At 43.3% G+C, this 18,032-nt stretch overlaps 8 protein-coding genes across 8 annotated transcripts; all 8 read left to right on the top strand.

Moving 5' to 3' along the window:
- The first annotated feature begins 677 nt into the window (after nucleotides 1-677).
- LOC143429299 (odorant receptor 4-like) lies at nucleotides 678-2,198 on the top strand. The gene is made up of 4 exons (XM_076904833.1): nucleotides 678-1,456; nucleotides 1,575-1,857; nucleotides 1,922-2,077; nucleotides 2,148-2,198. The coding sequence occupies exons 1-4, from the start codon at nucleotides 678-680 to the stop codon at nucleotides 2,196-2,198; spliced, it is 1,269 nt and encodes a 422-aa protein (XP_076760948.1).
- An 886-nt stretch (nucleotides 2,199-3,084) lies between these two features.
- LOC143428996 (odorant receptor 43a-like) lies at nucleotides 3,085-4,663 on the top strand. The gene is made up of 5 exons (XM_076904336.1): nucleotides 3,085-3,899; nucleotides 4,013-4,112; nucleotides 4,188-4,298; nucleotides 4,374-4,529; nucleotides 4,610-4,663. Exons 1-5 carry the CDS (start codon nucleotides 3,085-3,087, stop codon nucleotides 4,661-4,663), a joined length of 1,236 nt encoding a protein of 411 aa, XP_076760451.1.
- An 11-nt stretch (nucleotides 4,664-4,674) lies between these two features.
- On the top strand, nucleotides 4,675-7,159 carry LOC143429298 (odorant receptor 43a-like). The gene is made up of 8 exons (XM_076904831.1): nucleotides 4,675-4,686; nucleotides 4,731-4,858; nucleotides 5,002-5,329; nucleotides 5,429-6,321; nucleotides 6,531-6,630; nucleotides 6,700-6,810; nucleotides 6,880-7,035; nucleotides 7,109-7,159. The coding sequence occupies exons 1-8, from the start codon at nucleotides 4,675-4,677 to the stop codon at nucleotides 7,157-7,159; spliced, it is 1,779 nt and encodes a 592-aa protein (XP_076760946.1).
- A 767-nt stretch (nucleotides 7,160-7,926) lies between these two features.
- LOC143429297 (odorant receptor 43a-like) lies at nucleotides 7,927-9,520 on the top strand. Its single transcript, XM_076904830.1, has 5 exons — nucleotides 7,927-8,741; nucleotides 8,844-8,943; nucleotides 9,009-9,119; nucleotides 9,227-9,382; nucleotides 9,467-9,520. Exons 1-5 carry the CDS (start codon nucleotides 7,927-7,929, stop codon nucleotides 9,518-9,520), a joined length of 1,236 nt encoding a protein of 411 aa, XP_076760945.1.
- Nucleotides 9,521-9,783: 263 nt separating this feature from the next.
- LOC143429296 (odorant receptor 4-like) lies at nucleotides 9,784-11,493 on the top strand. Its single transcript, XM_076904829.1, has 5 exons — nucleotides 9,784-10,778; nucleotides 10,862-10,961; nucleotides 11,036-11,146; nucleotides 11,221-11,376; nucleotides 11,443-11,493. The coding sequence occupies exons 1-5, from the start codon at nucleotides 9,784-9,786 to the stop codon at nucleotides 11,491-11,493; spliced, it is 1,413 nt and encodes a 470-aa protein (XP_076760944.1).
- Nucleotides 11,494-12,005: 512 nt separating this feature from the next.
- Nucleotides 12,006-13,582, top strand: LOC143429462 (odorant receptor 4-like). The gene is made up of 5 exons (XM_076905164.1): nucleotides 12,006-12,823; nucleotides 12,959-13,058; nucleotides 13,139-13,249; nucleotides 13,306-13,461; nucleotides 13,532-13,582. The coding sequence occupies exons 1-5, from the start codon at nucleotides 12,006-12,008 to the stop codon at nucleotides 13,580-13,582; spliced, it is 1,236 nt and encodes a 411-aa protein (XP_076761279.1).
- A 570-nt stretch (nucleotides 13,583-14,152) lies between these two features.
- On the top strand, nucleotides 14,153-15,646 carry LOC143429295 (odorant receptor 43a-like). The gene is made up of 5 exons (XM_076904828.1): nucleotides 14,153-14,931; nucleotides 15,029-15,128; nucleotides 15,198-15,308; nucleotides 15,377-15,532; nucleotides 15,596-15,646. The coding sequence occupies exons 1-5, from the start codon at nucleotides 14,153-14,155 to the stop codon at nucleotides 15,644-15,646; spliced, it is 1,197 nt and encodes a 398-aa protein (XP_076760943.1).
- A 606-nt stretch (nucleotides 15,647-16,252) lies between these two features.
- LOC143429294 (odorant receptor 82a-like) lies at nucleotides 16,253-17,780 on the top strand. The gene is made up of 5 exons (XM_076904827.1): nucleotides 16,253-17,070; nucleotides 17,149-17,248; nucleotides 17,321-17,431; nucleotides 17,505-17,660; nucleotides 17,730-17,780. The coding sequence occupies exons 1-5, from the start codon at nucleotides 16,253-16,255 to the stop codon at nucleotides 17,778-17,780; spliced, it is 1,236 nt and encodes a 411-aa protein (XP_076760942.1).
- Nucleotides 17,781-18,032: the final 252 nt, after the last annotated feature.

The following is an 18,032-nucleotide window of genomic DNA, read 5'->3' as shown; positions in this document are numbered from 1 at the left end:
AACTAAAAACGATGTCAAAACGTGTTATCGATCGGAGCGCTTTTTCATTTCACTGTAAAAGTGTTCAAACTACCTTTTTCTATTTTCTACAAACTTTAAATGCATAATGCATTTAACTTTCTTTTCCGATCGGTGAAAGCTTCGCAGACGAAAAGAATCATTAATCGAAATCACAAAACACTAGATCGCCATTATATATTTTCAGCTATTATCATTAATATTAATAATGAACCTCGTTTTCTAAAAACATAATTAATCATACTCCATCAGACACGAAACATTTGCAATAAAGTTCCTCGAGCGATCAGAAAACCCGCTGGTGACACGATAAATCTGTAACCCGCGTGCGGGAGTCCGCGTCGATCGAGCAACCCGACCCGCGCATAGAAACTTCGAACCAGTAATTTCAACCAATTTACTTACCCGTTCTTCGAATTTTTCGAAACGTGTAATCACTCGCGAACGAACGCGATCATCTCAATAAACAACCGGTCGATGTTAGTTTCACGAGCGCTCGAAAGTTCTCAGCACGCACACGTTCACCGCCACCCGTCGATATCGCGCAACATTCTAAATCTAGGGGGTGGACGTTTAACATTTTATAAACTCGAGCGCGATTAGACCCGCGCCACGGCACGCGAGCGTGCCCAGTCGACGGCCAGCATTCGATCCTCGAAATGGCGCAAACGAGAACCCCTGAACAGGACTTGAAACACGCCCTGCGACTAGTGCAACCGGTTATGACGTTGCTTGGCATCTGGCCAAGCGCTGTGGACGCGTCTCTCGCCGCGAGACTCTTACGATGGTCCACAGTGACCATAGCTCTTGTTTTACAATTCCTGGTCCTGGTCCCCGGCATTCTGTACGTGTTTCTGAAGGAGAAGAGCGGCAGAAGGAAGCTGGGTCTGTTGTTGCCGTTCATCTTCAGCAGCGGTCAACTGGGCAAGTATATCGTGATTTTGTACCGCATGAAGGAGCTGAGGGACGCGTTGTTCAGGATAAGAGAGGACTGGTTGAGCGCGACGGAAGAGAACCGCCAGGTGTTGCGAGCAAAAGCGGAAGTTGGTTACACGGTGATGTTCCTGGTCACTATGACCGTGTACACCAGTGGTCTGTCCAATCGAGCGATAATTCCGCTCTCCAAGGGGAGGATCGTGCTCCCGGATAACACCACCATCAGGATGCTACCATGCGCGACTCACATCACCCTCTTCGACGTACAAACGACGCCCTACTACGAGATAGTGTTCGCGCTGCAGGTTTTCAGCGGACTGGTCAGCTATTCGATATTGAGCGGCACCGTTGGCATCTTCACGATCCTCTGTCTGCACATTTGCGCCATGTTACGAATTTTGATCGGCAAAATGCTCGAGCTGACAGATCGCACGGACACCGACGAGAGGCACGTGCAGACGAAGATCGTCGATATCGTTGAGTATCAGACGAAGATTAAAGAGTAAGTGGAATAGGACGCGAGGCTAAACGAGCCGAGTCGAGTCGGATGGGGTTGTTTGCTTACATGTTTTAAGGTGTATAAATGCATTGTGCGCACGGTGTTCGTCACGTCATTTCAGATTTATAAGTAACGTTGAACTGATCACTCAGTATCTTTGTTTCGTCGAAATCATCGAAGACACCAGCTTTATGTGTATTGTCGGATATTGTATCATCCTGGTACGGGCTAGATTAAGGAGTATAGCGATTAGATCGTTCTGTGGCTCGCGTGATTGCTCGATCGTATTTCAGGAATGGAAGAACCAGAATATTACCGCCACGATTGTTTTCATGTGGGTGATGGTAACGTGCGTATGCTTCACTTTCTCCATCTGTTACGTTGGACAGCTTCTGGTCGACGAAGTACGTTTTAAGTGTACGTTATTAACGCAGACTTCGTTTTTAAATGGTCCTTCTTCGTTAACAGAGCGGTAATCTTGAACGCACGTCGAACACGTTGAGCTGGTATCGACTTCCGTCGAGAAAGGCACGTAGTTTGGTACCAGTGATCATCATGTCGAATTCTCCGATTAAACTCACGGCAGCAAAGGTGGTCGAGGTGTCTCTGTCCACGTTCAGCGATGTAAGTATCCACAAATTGTTTTTTTCTACGTTTATTAATCCACGTACGGCCTGCAAAGTATATGTTTCAGATCGTGAAGGCGTCAGTCGGGTATTTAAATATACTACGGACAGTGATTTAAAGTTTATACTCGCTCCACAGTTAGTTAACTGTAGTACGTGAAAGATAGTACTTAGAAATGATAGAGAAATATGTTTTAGACTGTAGCACTTTTTTACTGTATCTTCTAATTATTCAATTTACTTCCCAATAGATATTTTCAGACTAGTCAATACGTTTCGTGGTATTTTATTACTAAAACGTACGTGCGCGTGCAATTCAACCCCCTCGCGAGTGGAACCCTTTTCAAGCTCGCTTAATACATGTTATAACAATGTTGCACACGATCGATGAAAACTTCACAGACGACGAGTAAACGTTTACTGCTTACGCATTGATCCATCCCACAATTTTCGAGCCTGGTTCCTCGCTACAAGTTGCTACCCCTTCGTAAAAATTAGTCTTACCAAACGCAAGCTGTTTAATTTTTCAATTTTCGCAATTTAATCCACGTACTATGTTTAACTCGAGCGTGTTCCGCGAAGCATCGAGCAGTTCATGGTAACACTGCAAAGCAAAGCATACTTCAACCCTATCTGCAATTGAAATATCCATGAACCGTGTCCGCGAGTTCGAGCAGCGTTCCATGCGCTTCACCCCTGAACGCGCGCACGATTGCACGATAATCACAACTTCGACCAGGGTTCCCTGATTCCCTTCCATCGCTTTTAAACAAAAACCACCCACTTCGAAGCTTGTCATTACCAACAACTTCGCCAGTCGCGACACAAATTACGTTACCGCGAAACGGGAAGGGAAAAGTTGTAACGCGTCGAAGCGATACACAGAAAAACACCCTTCTGTCCCCGTTTTCGATTTCTCAGCGCAAGCGCGTAGTCCACTGGGAGCTTTCGACACCGTCATCGATGACCAGTCATCCGCGACCCTTTCGCCCTTCACGTTGGACGATGAACGCGAAGAGCCTCATCGTCGAGCAGAAATCCTGCAACAGATATTACGAGACCGATCGACAGTTCAACATCCGTCTAAACCTGTGGACGTTAGGGGTGATCGGGACCTGGCCAAAGTCTGTCCACAATTCCTGGCGAAAAACTCTCGAGCACATATCTCTAAACGTTCTCTGCCATGGTTTGCTGGCGTTCATCCTAATTCCTGGCGGCATGTTCATCATCCTGGAAGTGAAGGACTTTTACAATCAACTGAAGATCGGCAGCGCACTAAGCTTCTTCATGATGGCGGTGATGAAGTACTGCGTTCTGATTATTCGCGAGGATGACATACGCAGATGCGTGGAGTACATCGAGAGCGATTGGAGGCACGTAAAGCACAACGAGGATCGTAGGATCATGCTGAAGAACGCGAGCTTCTGTCGTCGACTGATTGTCATATGCGGCGCGTTCATGTACGGAGGGGTGGCTTTCTATTACATCGCTTTGCCGCTCACGCGAGGGAAGATCGTGGAAGAGGGTGGGAACCTGACCTACAGAAGACTGGTCTACCCTTTTCCACGTATCCTTCTGGACGCTCGTCGCAGTCCTATCAATGAGATATTTTATACGATTCAATTGCTGTCAGGGTTCGTCGCGCATAATATCACGGTTGCCAGTTGCGGTTTGGCTGCGCTTCTGGCGATGCACGCGTGCGGACAATTGCAGGTTTTGATGTCCTGGTTGGAGAAATTGGTGGACGGAAGGGAGAACGACGGGGAGAGCTTGGATCAGAGGCTGGCTAACGTTGTGGAGCATCACGTTCGGATAATCAAGTAAAACGGAGATGCTCTTCTGTTCGAAACATGATAAATCCGAACGAAAATCTAGTATTCGGGTTTCCACGATTTTTTTTCTAATGTAAATAGCGTTTGTTGTGACGTTTCAGTTTCATTGCTTACACAGAGGATCTTCTGCACGAGATATCATTGGTGGAAGTCGTGGGATGCACTTTGAACATATGTTTCCTTGGATACTATTCGATGATGGTATGGTATTATCGTCAAGTGCCTGAAAATTACTATCTAAACGATTGACAGAGCAATTGACAATTTTTTTCATAGGAATGGGACCCTAAACAACCTGTTAGTGGTATAACGTACATAATATTGCTTGCGTCTGTCACTTTCAACATTTTTATCTTCTGTTATATTGGCGAACTCTTAACGGAACAGGTATTTATAATTTTTGTAAAATTAATATTAAAAATGTTTTATATGAAACGAGAGTGAGATCGAATATTTAAATAGACAGTGAAAGTTGGTGAAAAGTCTTACATGATCGATTGGTATCGAATGCCTGGGAAGAAAAGCCTCGCCATACCACTCGTGATTTCAATGTCTCGTTCGACCACAAAGATCACTGCTGGCAACATCATCGAACTCTCCATCAGCAGCTTTGGCAACGTAAGTGTCGCAGAATTCTTCATAGTTGTCCGTGCTGCAAAATGCAAATTTTTATTATCAGTCCTCGTGAAATATCATAGGTTATCAAGACTTCCGTAACATATTTGAACATGCTGCGACAATTCACGACGTAAGCGTTTCTAAAATGGCATCGACGGTAAACATTACGACTACCATCGCAAATCTCACATAGAACGATAGAAAAGGCATAGATACACGAATATATCATCGACATTCTTGCTTTTCATAGAACCATATTTGATCGTTGATGAAAGAATGATGATTTTAACAGTATCACTTGAATTATTCTTTTTCTTACCGATATTTTTGTAGCGTATACGAAAGAATAAATATAGCTAATGCATAAACCTGCAAGAAACTGATTTACAGCATTTAAAAGGTACATATTGTCCCTCCTGTTCAAGTGAAACAGTTCGTAAAGTTACTTAAGCGTCGTTCCCCTCGCATGCAGAACCCTTTCACCTTCCGCTGCGACAACTGCTGCTTTCAAGGGACGCAAACTTTGCAGACGGGGACAAACTTTTATTAAAAATGGCACAAAGCTGTGTAACTGCATCGCAGCAGCTCTAAACGTTTCGATGTCCCCCAAGCCCTCACTGACAACGTACAAAATTAAACATACTCGCATGCTACTCTCTCAATCTTTGAATTACACTTTCAATCGTCACGATAAAACGATTATTCCTCTAAAAATCAAACAACAAATCGTGCACGAAATCTCCAAGTTATTTCCACGAGAGAAACCCTCCTCTATCGGAAAATGCGCTGCGCATAATAAAGTTGAAAGGGATAATTTCAAGCAATTTGCATTTTCCTATTTCTTCAACCCTCCCTCGAATAGAGTCATGTCAATAACCACATTTTGACGTTACCTACAGTCTCGAACATTTAATATTTCAAACACGCAAGCGCAACGCTGCACCCTGAAACCCACTCTGTTTTATTATCCACCCATTGTCAGTCATGTTTCAACCCTCAAGCTCGACGCAAAAATGCCACGGTTAAGAGACACAGAGGAGGACTTGAGACACGCGACGAGATTCTTAAGGACAATTCTAGGACTAGTCGGAGCATGGCCCATCCCACGCAACTCTTCTTTGGCCACGAGAATCGCGCATAGAATGAAACACGTGATCGCCAACTTTCTGCTCTTCCTAATAATCGTACCAAGCCTCTTCTACACGTTCTTGAAGGAGAAAAACGGCAAGATGAAACTGAAGCTTATGGGGCCAATCGTAAACTGCAGCCTGCAAACCTCCAAGTATATGGTTCTCCTGTCCCAAGGGAAAGAGATTCAGACCGCGCTGGACGCGGTCAGACAGGACTGGATGGACGCGACTGAGGAGAATCGATTGATTTTCCTGTCGAAAGCGAAAATAGGAAAAAGGGTGGTCGTAATGGCTGCGGTTACCTCGTACGGTGCTGGTATTTGTTATCGCGCGATTCTTCCGCTTTTGAAGGGGACGATCGTCACTCCTGAGAACGTGACCATAAGACCAATAGCTTGTCCCAGTTACTTCTTCATTCTGGACGAGCAACGCACCCCAAACTACGAGATACTGTTCACCCTCCAAATTGTATCTGGCTTCGTCACTTACGCGGTTATCTCTGGCTCCTGTGGCATTGTCGCCTTCTTGGTTCTCCACGTCTGCGGCATGCTGACGATCCTGGTGAACAAGATGAAGCGGTTCGCGGACACCACCGATTTGACTGAGGCGTCTGTGCAACGGATGATCAAAGATATCGTTGACTATCAGACGAAGATAAACGGGTGAGTGGAATATTTGTTTGAGAAATATCTGTAACAGAATGCGAGAATATATATATATATATATATATATATATATATATATATATATATATATATATATATATATATATTGCAGTTTGTTCAGCAAACGCTGTTATGTTATACGTATAATATATATTGTCAACAGATTTGTATGTCTCACGTGTTTTATCATTTATGATTTATTGTAGATTTTTAAAAAGAGTTAAGACAATTACGAAATACATTTGTTTGTGCGAAGTGGTGTTGGGTTCGTGTCTGATATGTGTCGTGGATTACAGTATCCTAATGGTAGGGTCGTTTTTAATGTGAATTATGTACCCTAAATCGTTTCAGAAATTCAGGAGCAATATATTTTAGGAATGGGAAAATAATAATATCGTATCTGTCGTGACTTACGTCACGTTTCAAGTGTCGTTCGTTTTCTCTGTTTTTATACTGTGTTACATTGGCCAGCTTCTTATCAACGAAGTACGCCACTTTTCTTTCTTACCCCTCGTCCCTTGATCCGGCTGTTGTTACAAATGCTTCGGTTAGTAGAACGATATCCTGGCGGAGGCGTCGTACAGGATGAATTGGCACCGTCTACCACCGTGGCAGGCTCGCTACACGATACTGATAATAGCCATGTCCAATCATTCGATGACGCTCACCGCTGGCAATGTATTTGACGTGTCCTTAGCCGCTTTCACCGACGTGAGTACGAAGATACGAATACTTTGTCAAATTTACCTATTCCACACACGTGAGAATTGCTTTCTCTCTTTAGGTAATGAAAATGTCCGTGGCATATTTGAACTTGCTGCGTAAAGTCGTTTAGAAAACCACTACGAAGCGTAACATGTTATTTCTCACTAATAATCACATAGGGAGTTGCATTTAAATAAAGTTCTATTTTATTCCACTGAAACACGCACTACGAACACCAACGATCCACCTCTGTCGAGCTTCTCCTTGAGAGCTCTGATTCGTTATCAAACGCGAATTCCACGAACGTGGTTCGAGAATATAAACGTAAATAGTCGTCAAGCCATAATGTCGCATTTGTTATGTTCGACTATTTACAGTATTATATTCCCTACTATCATGTAAACTGTGTTTGCCAACGAAAAGATTGTCTGGACTTGCAATAACATTCAGTTTTCATGGTAACCAAGAATATACCTTTATATTCTATCTTAATATTTAATCTTTCTATCTATCACAAGCGATGAGAAAACATATGCAACCCTACCAGAGATTCAAATATTCGCAAAACATTTTTCAATGATCGAACTACGTCTACTTCCCCCCAGTTGCGTACGCGACTAGTTTAATAATTATACGTTCGTCCCCCTTCGAAAAATCCATATGGAAACCAGTAATTACGATCAACGTGCACGAAGCAGTCTCAACAAAAATTATATCAACAACAAAGAGGAAATTTCCCTAGTAGTAAAGTTCCACTGAATCAAAGCGATGAATAGAACATCACTGTCCTGTCCCCGTGTTCGATTTACCCAGCGCAAGCGCGCGATTCTACGGGACTTTTCAAACCAGTCACCCAGGAACGATCGTCAGTGACTCCTAAACTCTCGACACTCGACGATGACCACGAAAACCCTTGGCAATCACGAGAAACCCCTGAACACGAATTACAAAACCGATCGAAACTTCAACATTCGATTGAACGTGTGGACGTTGAGATTGATCGGCACTTGGCCTAAATCCACGAGTCATTCTTACTTAAAAACCATCGAACACGTCTGTCTGAACGTTCTCAGCTACAGTCTGCTCGCGTTCATACTGATACCTGGCGCGATGTTCATCATCCTCGAGAACAAGGACTTCTACAGCCAACTGAAGCTGGGCAGCGCCCTCAGCTTCTTCATGATGGCGATGATCAAGTACTGTGTCCTGATTATCCGCGAGGACGACATTCGCAGATGCGTGGAGTGCATCGAGGACGATTGGAGGCACGTGGAGCACAACGAGGATCGCGAGATCATGCTGGAGAACGCGAGCTTCTGTCGCAGACTCGTTGTGATTTGCGCTGCGTTCATGTACGGAGGGGTGGTTTTCTATTACGTCGCGTTGCCGTTCACTCACGGGAAGATCGTTGAAGAGGGTGGGAATCTGACCTACAGAAGACTGGTCTACCCTTTTCCACGTATCCTTCTGGACGCTCGTCTCAGTCCTGTCAATGAAATTCTTTACACGATCCAATTGCTGTCAGGGTTCGTCGCGCATAATATCACGGTTGCCAGTTGCGGTTTAGCTGCGCTTCTGGCGATGCACGCGTGCGGACAATTGCAGGTTTTGATGTCCTGGCTGGAGAAATTGGTGGACGGAAGGGAGAACGATGGGGAGAGCTTGGATCAGAGGCTGGCTAACGTTGTGGAACAGCACGTTCGGATAATCAAGTAAATTGAAGATGTTCTTTCGATTAAAAGTGTTAAATGAGATTATAACATGTGTTTGATGCCATTTTTCTAATGTATATAGTGTCCTTTGTGACGTTTCAGTTTTATAGGTCACACGGATGAACTTCTGCAGGAGATTTCGTTGGTAGAGATTGTGGGGTGCACTTTGAATATGTGCTGTCTAGGATATTACGCGTTAACGGTATGATTTTATTGATGATTCGATAGAAATAGTGAATTCAAGCGTCGATTCGTTATTTTTTCTAGGAATGGGACCCCAAAGACCCTGTCAGAGGTCTGACGTATATACTACTACTTACGTCTGTCACTTTCAACATTTTTATCTTCTGCTACATTGGAGAACTCTTAGCAGAACAAGTATTTATGATTCTCTCAATTTTAATATCGCAATTTTTTAGTATGAAACATGCTACCCATTAATTAATTAATATGATAGATAAAAGTGTAAATGAATATTTAAATAGACAGTGAAAGTTGGTGAAAAGTCTTACATGATCGATTGGCATCGAATGCCTGGAAAGAAGAGCCTCGCCATACCTCTGGTGATTTCAATGTCCCGCTCGACCACCAGGATCACCGCTGGCAACATCATCGAGCTCTCCATCAGCAGCTTTGGTGTCGTAAGTTCCACGCATCCGTCTTCAACGATTATCCACGCTGTACAAATACCAATTTCTATTGTAAATTTTCATGGAACACTATAGGTCATCAAAACGTCAGTCGCTTACTTAAACATGCTACGACAACTCACAACGTAATCATTTGCCACATACTGTCGATGACAAACTCGTCTCTTATATTGGGAATTAAACGAAACATAGATTCACGAAGACATTTCTTGTACTTCACCCTTCCTCGAGAGTAACAATTTTCGTTTAGATCGAAGGGAGAAATATAAATTTCAGCGTGTCTAAAAATCAATCGTCCACAAATTAGAAAAAACAAACCCACGAGCGTCTCCGTGCGCGAACTTTGAAAATCGATTCACCCAGCCGTCATTATTCCACTTCGTGCACTCATAATGCATGACGCGAGAGACCAAACTTGTCGGAAGGGTGAAACTAAGCGGAGAAAGTCGCTCTCGTTCACCCTCCCGATGGAAAGTTGCAAATCGAGCGCAAGCGCGACATTATTCACCCATCCAAACCCACATCAAATCGCGAGCATTCAGTCTGAACCGAGCTGTCGAGCATCGAAGATGCAAAAGTCACAAATAAACGTCCAGAAATCCCCCAATATCGACGAGACCTACAAGCATCACGTCCATCTGAGTATCCAATGGAGTCGTTGGCTATTAAAACCAATGGGTCTCTGGCCAAACTCGCGTACCACGTCCCAATTACGAAAACACCTTCGTTGGCTGATAAAAATCGCCTGTTACAGCTTAATCAGCTTCCTCTTCGTCCCCTGCAGTGTATACGCGTTCCTCGAGGTCGAAGATCTCTACGACAAATTAAAACTCTTTGGTCCTCTAATATTCTGCGCGATGGCATTCGCCAAATACTATTCCCTGATCGTACACGAGAACGATATTCGCGAATGCGTGAGACGCATTGAACGAGATTGGAAAAACACAAATTACGTAGACGACAGAGATATCATGATATTAAACGCGAATTTTGGACGAAAACTGGTTATCCTCTGCACGTTCTTCATGTACAGCGGCTTCGTCTTTTATTACATCGCCGTGCCAATTAGCGTGGGCAGAATAGTGGCAGAGGAGGACAATCTCACCTTCATTCCTCTGGTGTTCCCATTTTCGAGATACATCGTCGACACTCGATACAGTCCCACTAATGAGATCGTGTTCTTCGTCCAAATGGTCGCTGGCGCTTTGATGCATGGTATCACGACAGCTGCTTGCAGTTTGGCGGCTGTCCTCGCGGTTCACGCCTGTGGACAGATGCAGGTGTTGATGAACTGGCTGGATCATTTGATCGATGGTCGATCGGATATGAGTGGTACCGTGGATGGAAGAATCGCTGATATCGTGCGACAACACGTTCGAATCTTGAAGTGTGTAAATGGATCTGTCGATGATGGATGAATGATATATAGGAATGGTCTTTAGAAATAGTTTCTCGTTGTTTTATTTACAGATTCTTGACGCTCACGAAGAAAATGTTGCAGCAGATTTCTTTTGCTGAATTTTTAGGGTGCACGTTGGATATTTGTCTGGTTGGGTATTATGTTATTATGGTAGGATGGTTTATAAATTGGATCGAAACGCGTGCGAATTGTACTGGTGATTAGTTGATGTTGATTGGTTGCAGGAATCGAAATCGAACGATATCACGAGTGCAGTGACTTACGTTATTTTACTTATATCGCTTACGTTTAATATTTTCATATTTTGTTATATTGGTGAGATAGTGGCTGAGCAGGTATGTATGTCATTTTTTTGATAAGTTTCTTTGACTTTGAATGTGGTTTAATAATGGAAAGTGTTTTACCATAGTGCAGGAAAATCGGCGAGATGTCGTATATGATCGAATGGTATCGATTGCCAGGAAATAAGAAGCTCTGTTGCGTCCTGATAATAGCCATGTCCAATTCATCGGTGAAATTGACAGCTGGAAACATGGTCGAGTTGTCTATTAGCACTTTCACTGATGTAAGTATCTAATCACGCGTATAATACACATGCAACAAATAATTACAATCTTTATTCATCGAACAGGTCGTTAAGACAGCAGTTGCTTTTCTAAACGTGCTACGCACAACGACTTGAATGTATCTCCATGTGAAAATTTTCTACAATCATTAATATCTATGTCAAAAATACTTTTACTACTGTGTGTATTGAATGATTGTTACTCATCTAGAATATTAATCAATTTTCACACTGTTTACGATATTTGAAGAATCACATTTTATACGGATTTTCGAAAATAAAAACGATGTTGAAATCAGAAGGATATTGTCTACAATTTTAAACCTAAAAAGACATCGTGAAAACGATATCGCGTAAAGCGTTAAAGATACGTGCAACTACCCCTCCGAGTGACATAAAAAATTCCATTCTATTGACATTTCAGAAATCAACCGCACAATTCACGTTATTCATAATGCACAACGAGAGAAACAGCTAATCGCGAAAAGTTCGTTCGCCATAGAGAACAATACTTTATTCTCCCCTTGCGAAGAAGTTGGGGGTAGCGAGCGCAAGCGCCACATTACTTCCCTCGCAGCCATCGCGAAACCACGATCGGTGGCCATCGAGGGATCACTCGATCCGTAACCATGAAAAAACTAACAACGAACGACGCGTCGAACTTCGCGACGAACCACGAATACAAGAGAAACGTGAATCTAAGCATCCAATGGAGTCGATGGATACTAAAACCGATCGGTGTCTGGCCACATTCCACCAGAATCTCGCTAATAGAGAAATACTTTCACTGGCTGATAAACGTAATCTGTTACAGTCTGCTGATTTACCTTTTGCTACCGTGCAGTCTTTACCTAGTCCTCGAAGTGAAAGACGTCTACTACAGGATCAAACTGTTTGGTCCGCTCAGTTTTTGCGTGATGGCCATTTTGAAGTACCATCTGTTGATCCTCCACGAGGAGGACATCCGCGAGTGCATCGATCGCATCGAATGGGACTGGAAGAACATCACCTTCGTTAAAGATAAAGAGATAATGATCGCGAACGCGAATTTTGGGAGAAGGTTGATCGTGATTAGCGCGTTTTTCATGTACAGTGGTTTCGCGTTTTATTACATAGCGATACCAATTAGCGTGGGTAAAGTGACGGCAGCTGACGTTAATCTGACGTACATACCAATGGTGTATCCATTCTCGAGATTCATGATGGACACACGTGTCAGCCCTTCGAACGAGATCCTTTTCTCGTTCCAAGTTTTAGCTGGTGCTCTGATGCACAGCATCACTTCCGCTGCTTGCAGCTTGGCTGCGGTGCTCGCTGTCCACGCTTGCGGTCAGATGGAAGTGCTGATCAACTGGCTGAAACATTTGATCGAGGGTCGATCAGACATGTCCAACTGCGTCGAACAGAGGATCGCGGAGATTATAGATCAACACGTTCGAATTCTGAAGTGTGTAAGAATTTTTACAGATAAATTTCACGATTTCAAATTTTTCTGTTTGACGTTTCTGAGGAGTAGTTAGTATAAAAGTTTTTATCACGCTTGTACGTTTGCAATCCCAGACAGTATCGAATCGAATTTCAGATTTTTGACACTCACGGAAAGGACGCTTCAACAGGTGTCCTTTGTGGAATTCTTAGGATGCATGTTGAATATATGTCTTCTCGGATATTACGTTATCATGGTACGTTATCGTGATAAAATTTGAGTTGACGAATATACAAATTTTTCTGTAGCTTTTTTATATATGATTGTCTCCCCCAGGAATGGAGTTCCAGCCATTTAACCAGCGCAGTGACATATTTCATATTGCTCGTGTCCCTTACGTTCAACATTTTCATATTTTGTTATATAGGCGAACTGGTAGCCGAGCAGGTAAAATATCTTTTACAATTAACAGAGCATCTCTTTCTACATTTCTTTTCCAGCAGTGTCAGAAAGTTGGGATAATGTCGTACATGATCGATTGGTATCGACTGCCAGAAAATAAAAAGCTCAGCTTCGTCCTAATAATCGCGATGGCCAATTCATCGATCAAATTGACAGCAGGAAATATGTCTGAATTGTGTTTAACCACATTTGGCGATGTACGTAGAAAATTACTCAAACTTATCTTCATAAGCCTCTTACTCGACACTAATTTCATTGTACGAACAGGTCGTCAAAACAGCAGTTGCCTTTTTGAACGTGCTGCGAACGTTGACTTGAACGATCCGTAGGATAGAACGCAGTTGAAAGAGCAATTATAACAAATAACGTGTATACGCTAAAATAAATTTGATTTGTATTGTTATATATTCGCTTCACGATGAATTTCTCTGACAAACTTTCTTTCTCACGTATCCTTTTTTTACATTAGCCACGATCCAAAAGAAATATTAAAAATGGCACTTCACAAGCTATCACGAAAAGGTAACACAGTTCATTACAACTTATCGGGAGAAATAAAAGTTTCATCTTTCGTAAATCGATTCGTTCAACCTGTCGTGAAACACTGACACAGTCTCTCCACTGACGATCGAAAAAATCAATTTCTCGACAGAGGCCATCGTCATCGAAGCGCGTCGCTCGCACTGCTGACGCATGAAACTATAATCAACGAACTCAGAGGGGTTCGACTCCCCGAGAAATATTACTTATGCATCCCTCTTCGACAATGAATTCTAACGCACGCGCAATCTTAGCTTGCTTCCAAGCCATTACGAACCACAGTGGCTATTTAGCATCAAACCGTCGACAGTGGTCGAACAGCGATCGTTCAACGCGACATCCACCACGATGGAGCAAGACTATCTGAGAAACGTAAATTTAAGCATCCAATGGAATCGATGGCTACTAACACCGCTCGACGTCTGGCCAAATGCGCGTAAAAACAGCTGCGCAAGAAGATGCCTCTCTGGATTGATTGGTACCATTTGCTACTGTTTGATCAGCTTCGAGTTTGTCTCTTGTTTCATGTTCGTGGTCGCGGAACAGGAGAACGTCAAGGGTAAAATTCGATTGGTTGGTCCATTGATCTTCTTCGCGATGACCTTCGTCAAATACTTTTTACTGACGTTCCACGAGGACGACATACGCGAATGCATCGAACGCATCAAGTGGGACTGGAAACACGCCAGATATCTGGAGGATAGAAACATAATGATATCGTACGCGAATTATGGGAGGAAGTTAGCGACTATTTGCACGTTCTTCGTCTACTGCAGCTTCGCGTTCTACTATTTGATCAGACCAATTAGCATGGGGAGGACAGTGATAGAGGAGGAGAACCTGACGTTCATCCCCATGGCGTTTCCGTTCCCAAAACTAATCGCTGACGTCCGTTACAGTCCTGCGAACGAGATCGTCTATTTTATTCAGTGTCTGACAGGTGTTCTGATTCATTTGATCACAGCAGCCGCGTGCAGTTTGGCTGCTGTGTTTGCAGTGCACGCTTGCGGGCAAATGAAAGTGCTTACGATCTGGTTGGAGCATTTGGTGGACGGTCGTTCTGATACAAGCGACACTGTGGACGAGAGGATCGCGAGCATCGTGGGTCAGCACGTTCGCATATTGAAGTGTGTGGAATATTTGAAAAAATTCTTGCGCGATTTCTGTGGATATTCGAATCGTAAATTTTAGAGTTTTTTTATCGAAGGTTTTGTGCTGTTCCAGATTTTTAGCGCTGACAGAAAAAGCGCTGCAGCAGATATCCTTCGTCGAATTTGTTGGCTGCACAGTGGTACTCTGTCTTATTGGATATTATATTATAATGGTACGAATGCGATTGAAAAATCGAAGTATTCCGATCGCATCGTTTGACGAAGATTTTTAACTGTTACAGGAATGGAGCGAGAACGACATAGCGTCTGTTATAATTAACATAACGTTACTTTCATCGTTCGTCTTCAACATTTTCATATTCTGTTATATAGGAGAGCTCGTCGCTGATCAGGTAAAATTTTGCCACACGATCGTGTTCAATGGTAAAACAGATAAGAATAAAAGTGCATGTCGTGACAGTGCGAGAAAATAGGCGAAGCGACGTACATGATCGAATGGTACCAATTATCAGGAAACAAGAAGCTCTGTTGCATACTGTTCATCGCGATGTCCAACTCATCGATCAAATTTACTGCTGGGAATATGGTTGAATTATCAATTAACACCTTCAGCAATGTAAGTAACGAATTACCTTCTCGCCTGATCTCGAGGATTAACGAGGAACTATCGAACGAGCAGGTCGTTAAAACATCCGTGGCGTTCTTCAACATGCTGCGAGCAATGATGTGAACTTAACAGGAATCTTCAAGCCTTAGCCTCTCGCGCACTATCGACAGCTCGAGATTACTCTCGCACGGTTCAATCAACGTACAGCCTCCAAGAGTGATCGTGATCGATTTATTTCCCAGCATGTCTCACTTGTCCCTCCTCATCAGAAATCCAACATCCCTCGATGTTACTCTCTGAAAAGAAATATACATGTTTAGATTTAAATACATGTTTCCAACATGAATACATATAATTAATAAGATTCTACGTCCTTTGGTAACACGTGAAATTCCTAGAAATTAAGATTCATCCCTCACAAATCGAATCACCTAACCCGCGATCCGTCACGGAACCCTTAACGCACTCGTGCTCCATTGACGTTCGAAAAAATCAATTTGCTGACGTCCCATCGTCATGCAACCGCGATCAGTTCCATTGATAATGCACGAGGATGCAAACTGAGAACCGCAAAGGGTCGGACCCTTTGGGTGCACGTATATAATTCATTTCGCTCACCCCAGTCAACGAAGGGAATGACAAATCGAGCGCAAGCGCAATGTTATTTCCCTTTCAAACACTCGTCGCGCTATCGACAGTTAGTCTCGAGGCAACGTTCGAGTGCAAACGATGCAGAAGCAACAGTCAATCGACGCGACAGCTGCCACGACGGAGCAGAACCATCACAGAAACGTGGATCTAAGCGTCCAATGGAATCGATGGCTTCTGAAACCCATTGGTGTCTGGCCAAATTCCAGTAAAAGCTCTCTGTTAGGAAGATGCTTCTACTGGTTGATCAGCATCGTTTGCTACGGCTCGATCAGCTTCGAGCTTATATCCAGTTTCATGTTCCTCGTCCTGGAGACTGAGAACAACCAGGACAGGATCAAATTGATTGGTCCCCTGATCTTTGTCGTCGTGTCGTTGATTAAATACCATTTGCTGGTCATCCACGGGGGCGACATACGCGAGTGCGTGGAATGCATCGAGTGGGACTGGAGGAACACGCGATACCTCGAGGACAGGAACGTCATGGTTGTGTACGCGAATTATGGAAAGAAACTGGTGACCATTTGCACGTTTTTCGTCTACTCCAGTTTCGCGTTCTACTATTTGATCAGACCCGTTTGCGCGGGTAAAACTGTGATCGAGGAAGAGAATCTGACCTTTATCCCCATAGCGTTTCCGTTCTCGAAGCTGATCGCTGACGCTCGTCGTAGTCCTGTGAACGAGATCGTCTACGCCCTTCAAGCTTTTACAGGTATCTTTATACACATGATCACGGCAGCTGCGTGCAGTTTAGCAGCTGCGTTCGCAGTTCACGCGTGCGGGCAAATGCAAGTGCTGATGATCTGGTTGGAACATTTGGTAGCTGGTCGAGCGGACATGAGCGACCTCGTGGACGACAGGATCGCGAGTATCGTCAGCCAACACGTTCGAATATTGAAGTACGCTACCTTGAAGACTTGAGAATATAGGACACGTTATTTTTACACGCGATGATCGAATCTGAATTTGGATTTTAGATTCTTGGCGCTCACGGAGAAGGCACTCCAACAGATATCGTTCGTTGAGTTTTTAGGCTGCACGATCAATCTGTGCCTCGTTGGATATTATATTATAGTGGTACGCGAGGGTCAATACGTGAAGCTATAAAATGTAATTGAACGTGTACTAATAGATTTTTGTATGTTGCAGGATTGGAACCAAAGAGAGATAGCTTCAGTATTGACATACGCAACGATACTCTTATCAATTGGATTCAATATTTTCATATTCTGCTATATTGGCGAGCTTGTCGCCGAGCAGGTAACGTTTTGCAGTGCAATAGTATAAATTCAGTAACAAATTACCTGAGGGTAAAGAATATTTCACGCGACAGTGTCAGAAAGTTGGCGAGACAACGTACATGATCGAGTGGCACGAGTTATCCGGAAGCAAGAAGCTTTGCTGCATCCTCATCATCGCCATGTCCAATTCCTCGATTAAATTTACAGCTGGAAATATGGTTGAACTGTCCATCAACACATTCAGCGACGTAAGTATCGAATTATTACCATTTCCCGTTCGAATCTGCAAAAGTAACAAAAACGTATCACACATACAGGTTGTTAAAACATCAGTAGCGTATTTGAACATGCTGCGAGCGATTATGTGAACATTTATACAATTCATGTAATTATCATAGACAAATTTACGTATCTGTACCGTTTCAAGCATATAATTTATAGTTCTGTACGTTGTCGTTATTGTATTTAAAATCGAAAGAAATTCATTTCACGGTCTTGGTGAGAACGTTCATTCCATTAAACGATTCGTTCGACAAAATAATCCCTGAATCCACTGGCGTCGACGATCTCCACGAAAGAACGAACAGGATCACTTGTCACGAAATATCGATTCGCACTAG

This window comes from Xylocopa sonorina, chromosome 11 (assembly GCF_050948175.1).
Source record: "Xylocopa sonorina isolate GNS202 chromosome 11, iyXylSono1_principal, whole genome shotgun sequence".
NCBI classification, from domain to species: Eukaryota; Metazoa; Arthropoda; class Insecta; order Hymenoptera; family Apidae; genus Xylocopa; species Xylocopa sonorina.
Note: the sequence above shows the minus strand (reverse complement) of the source record. Positions and strands in the feature narration are given on the sequence as shown.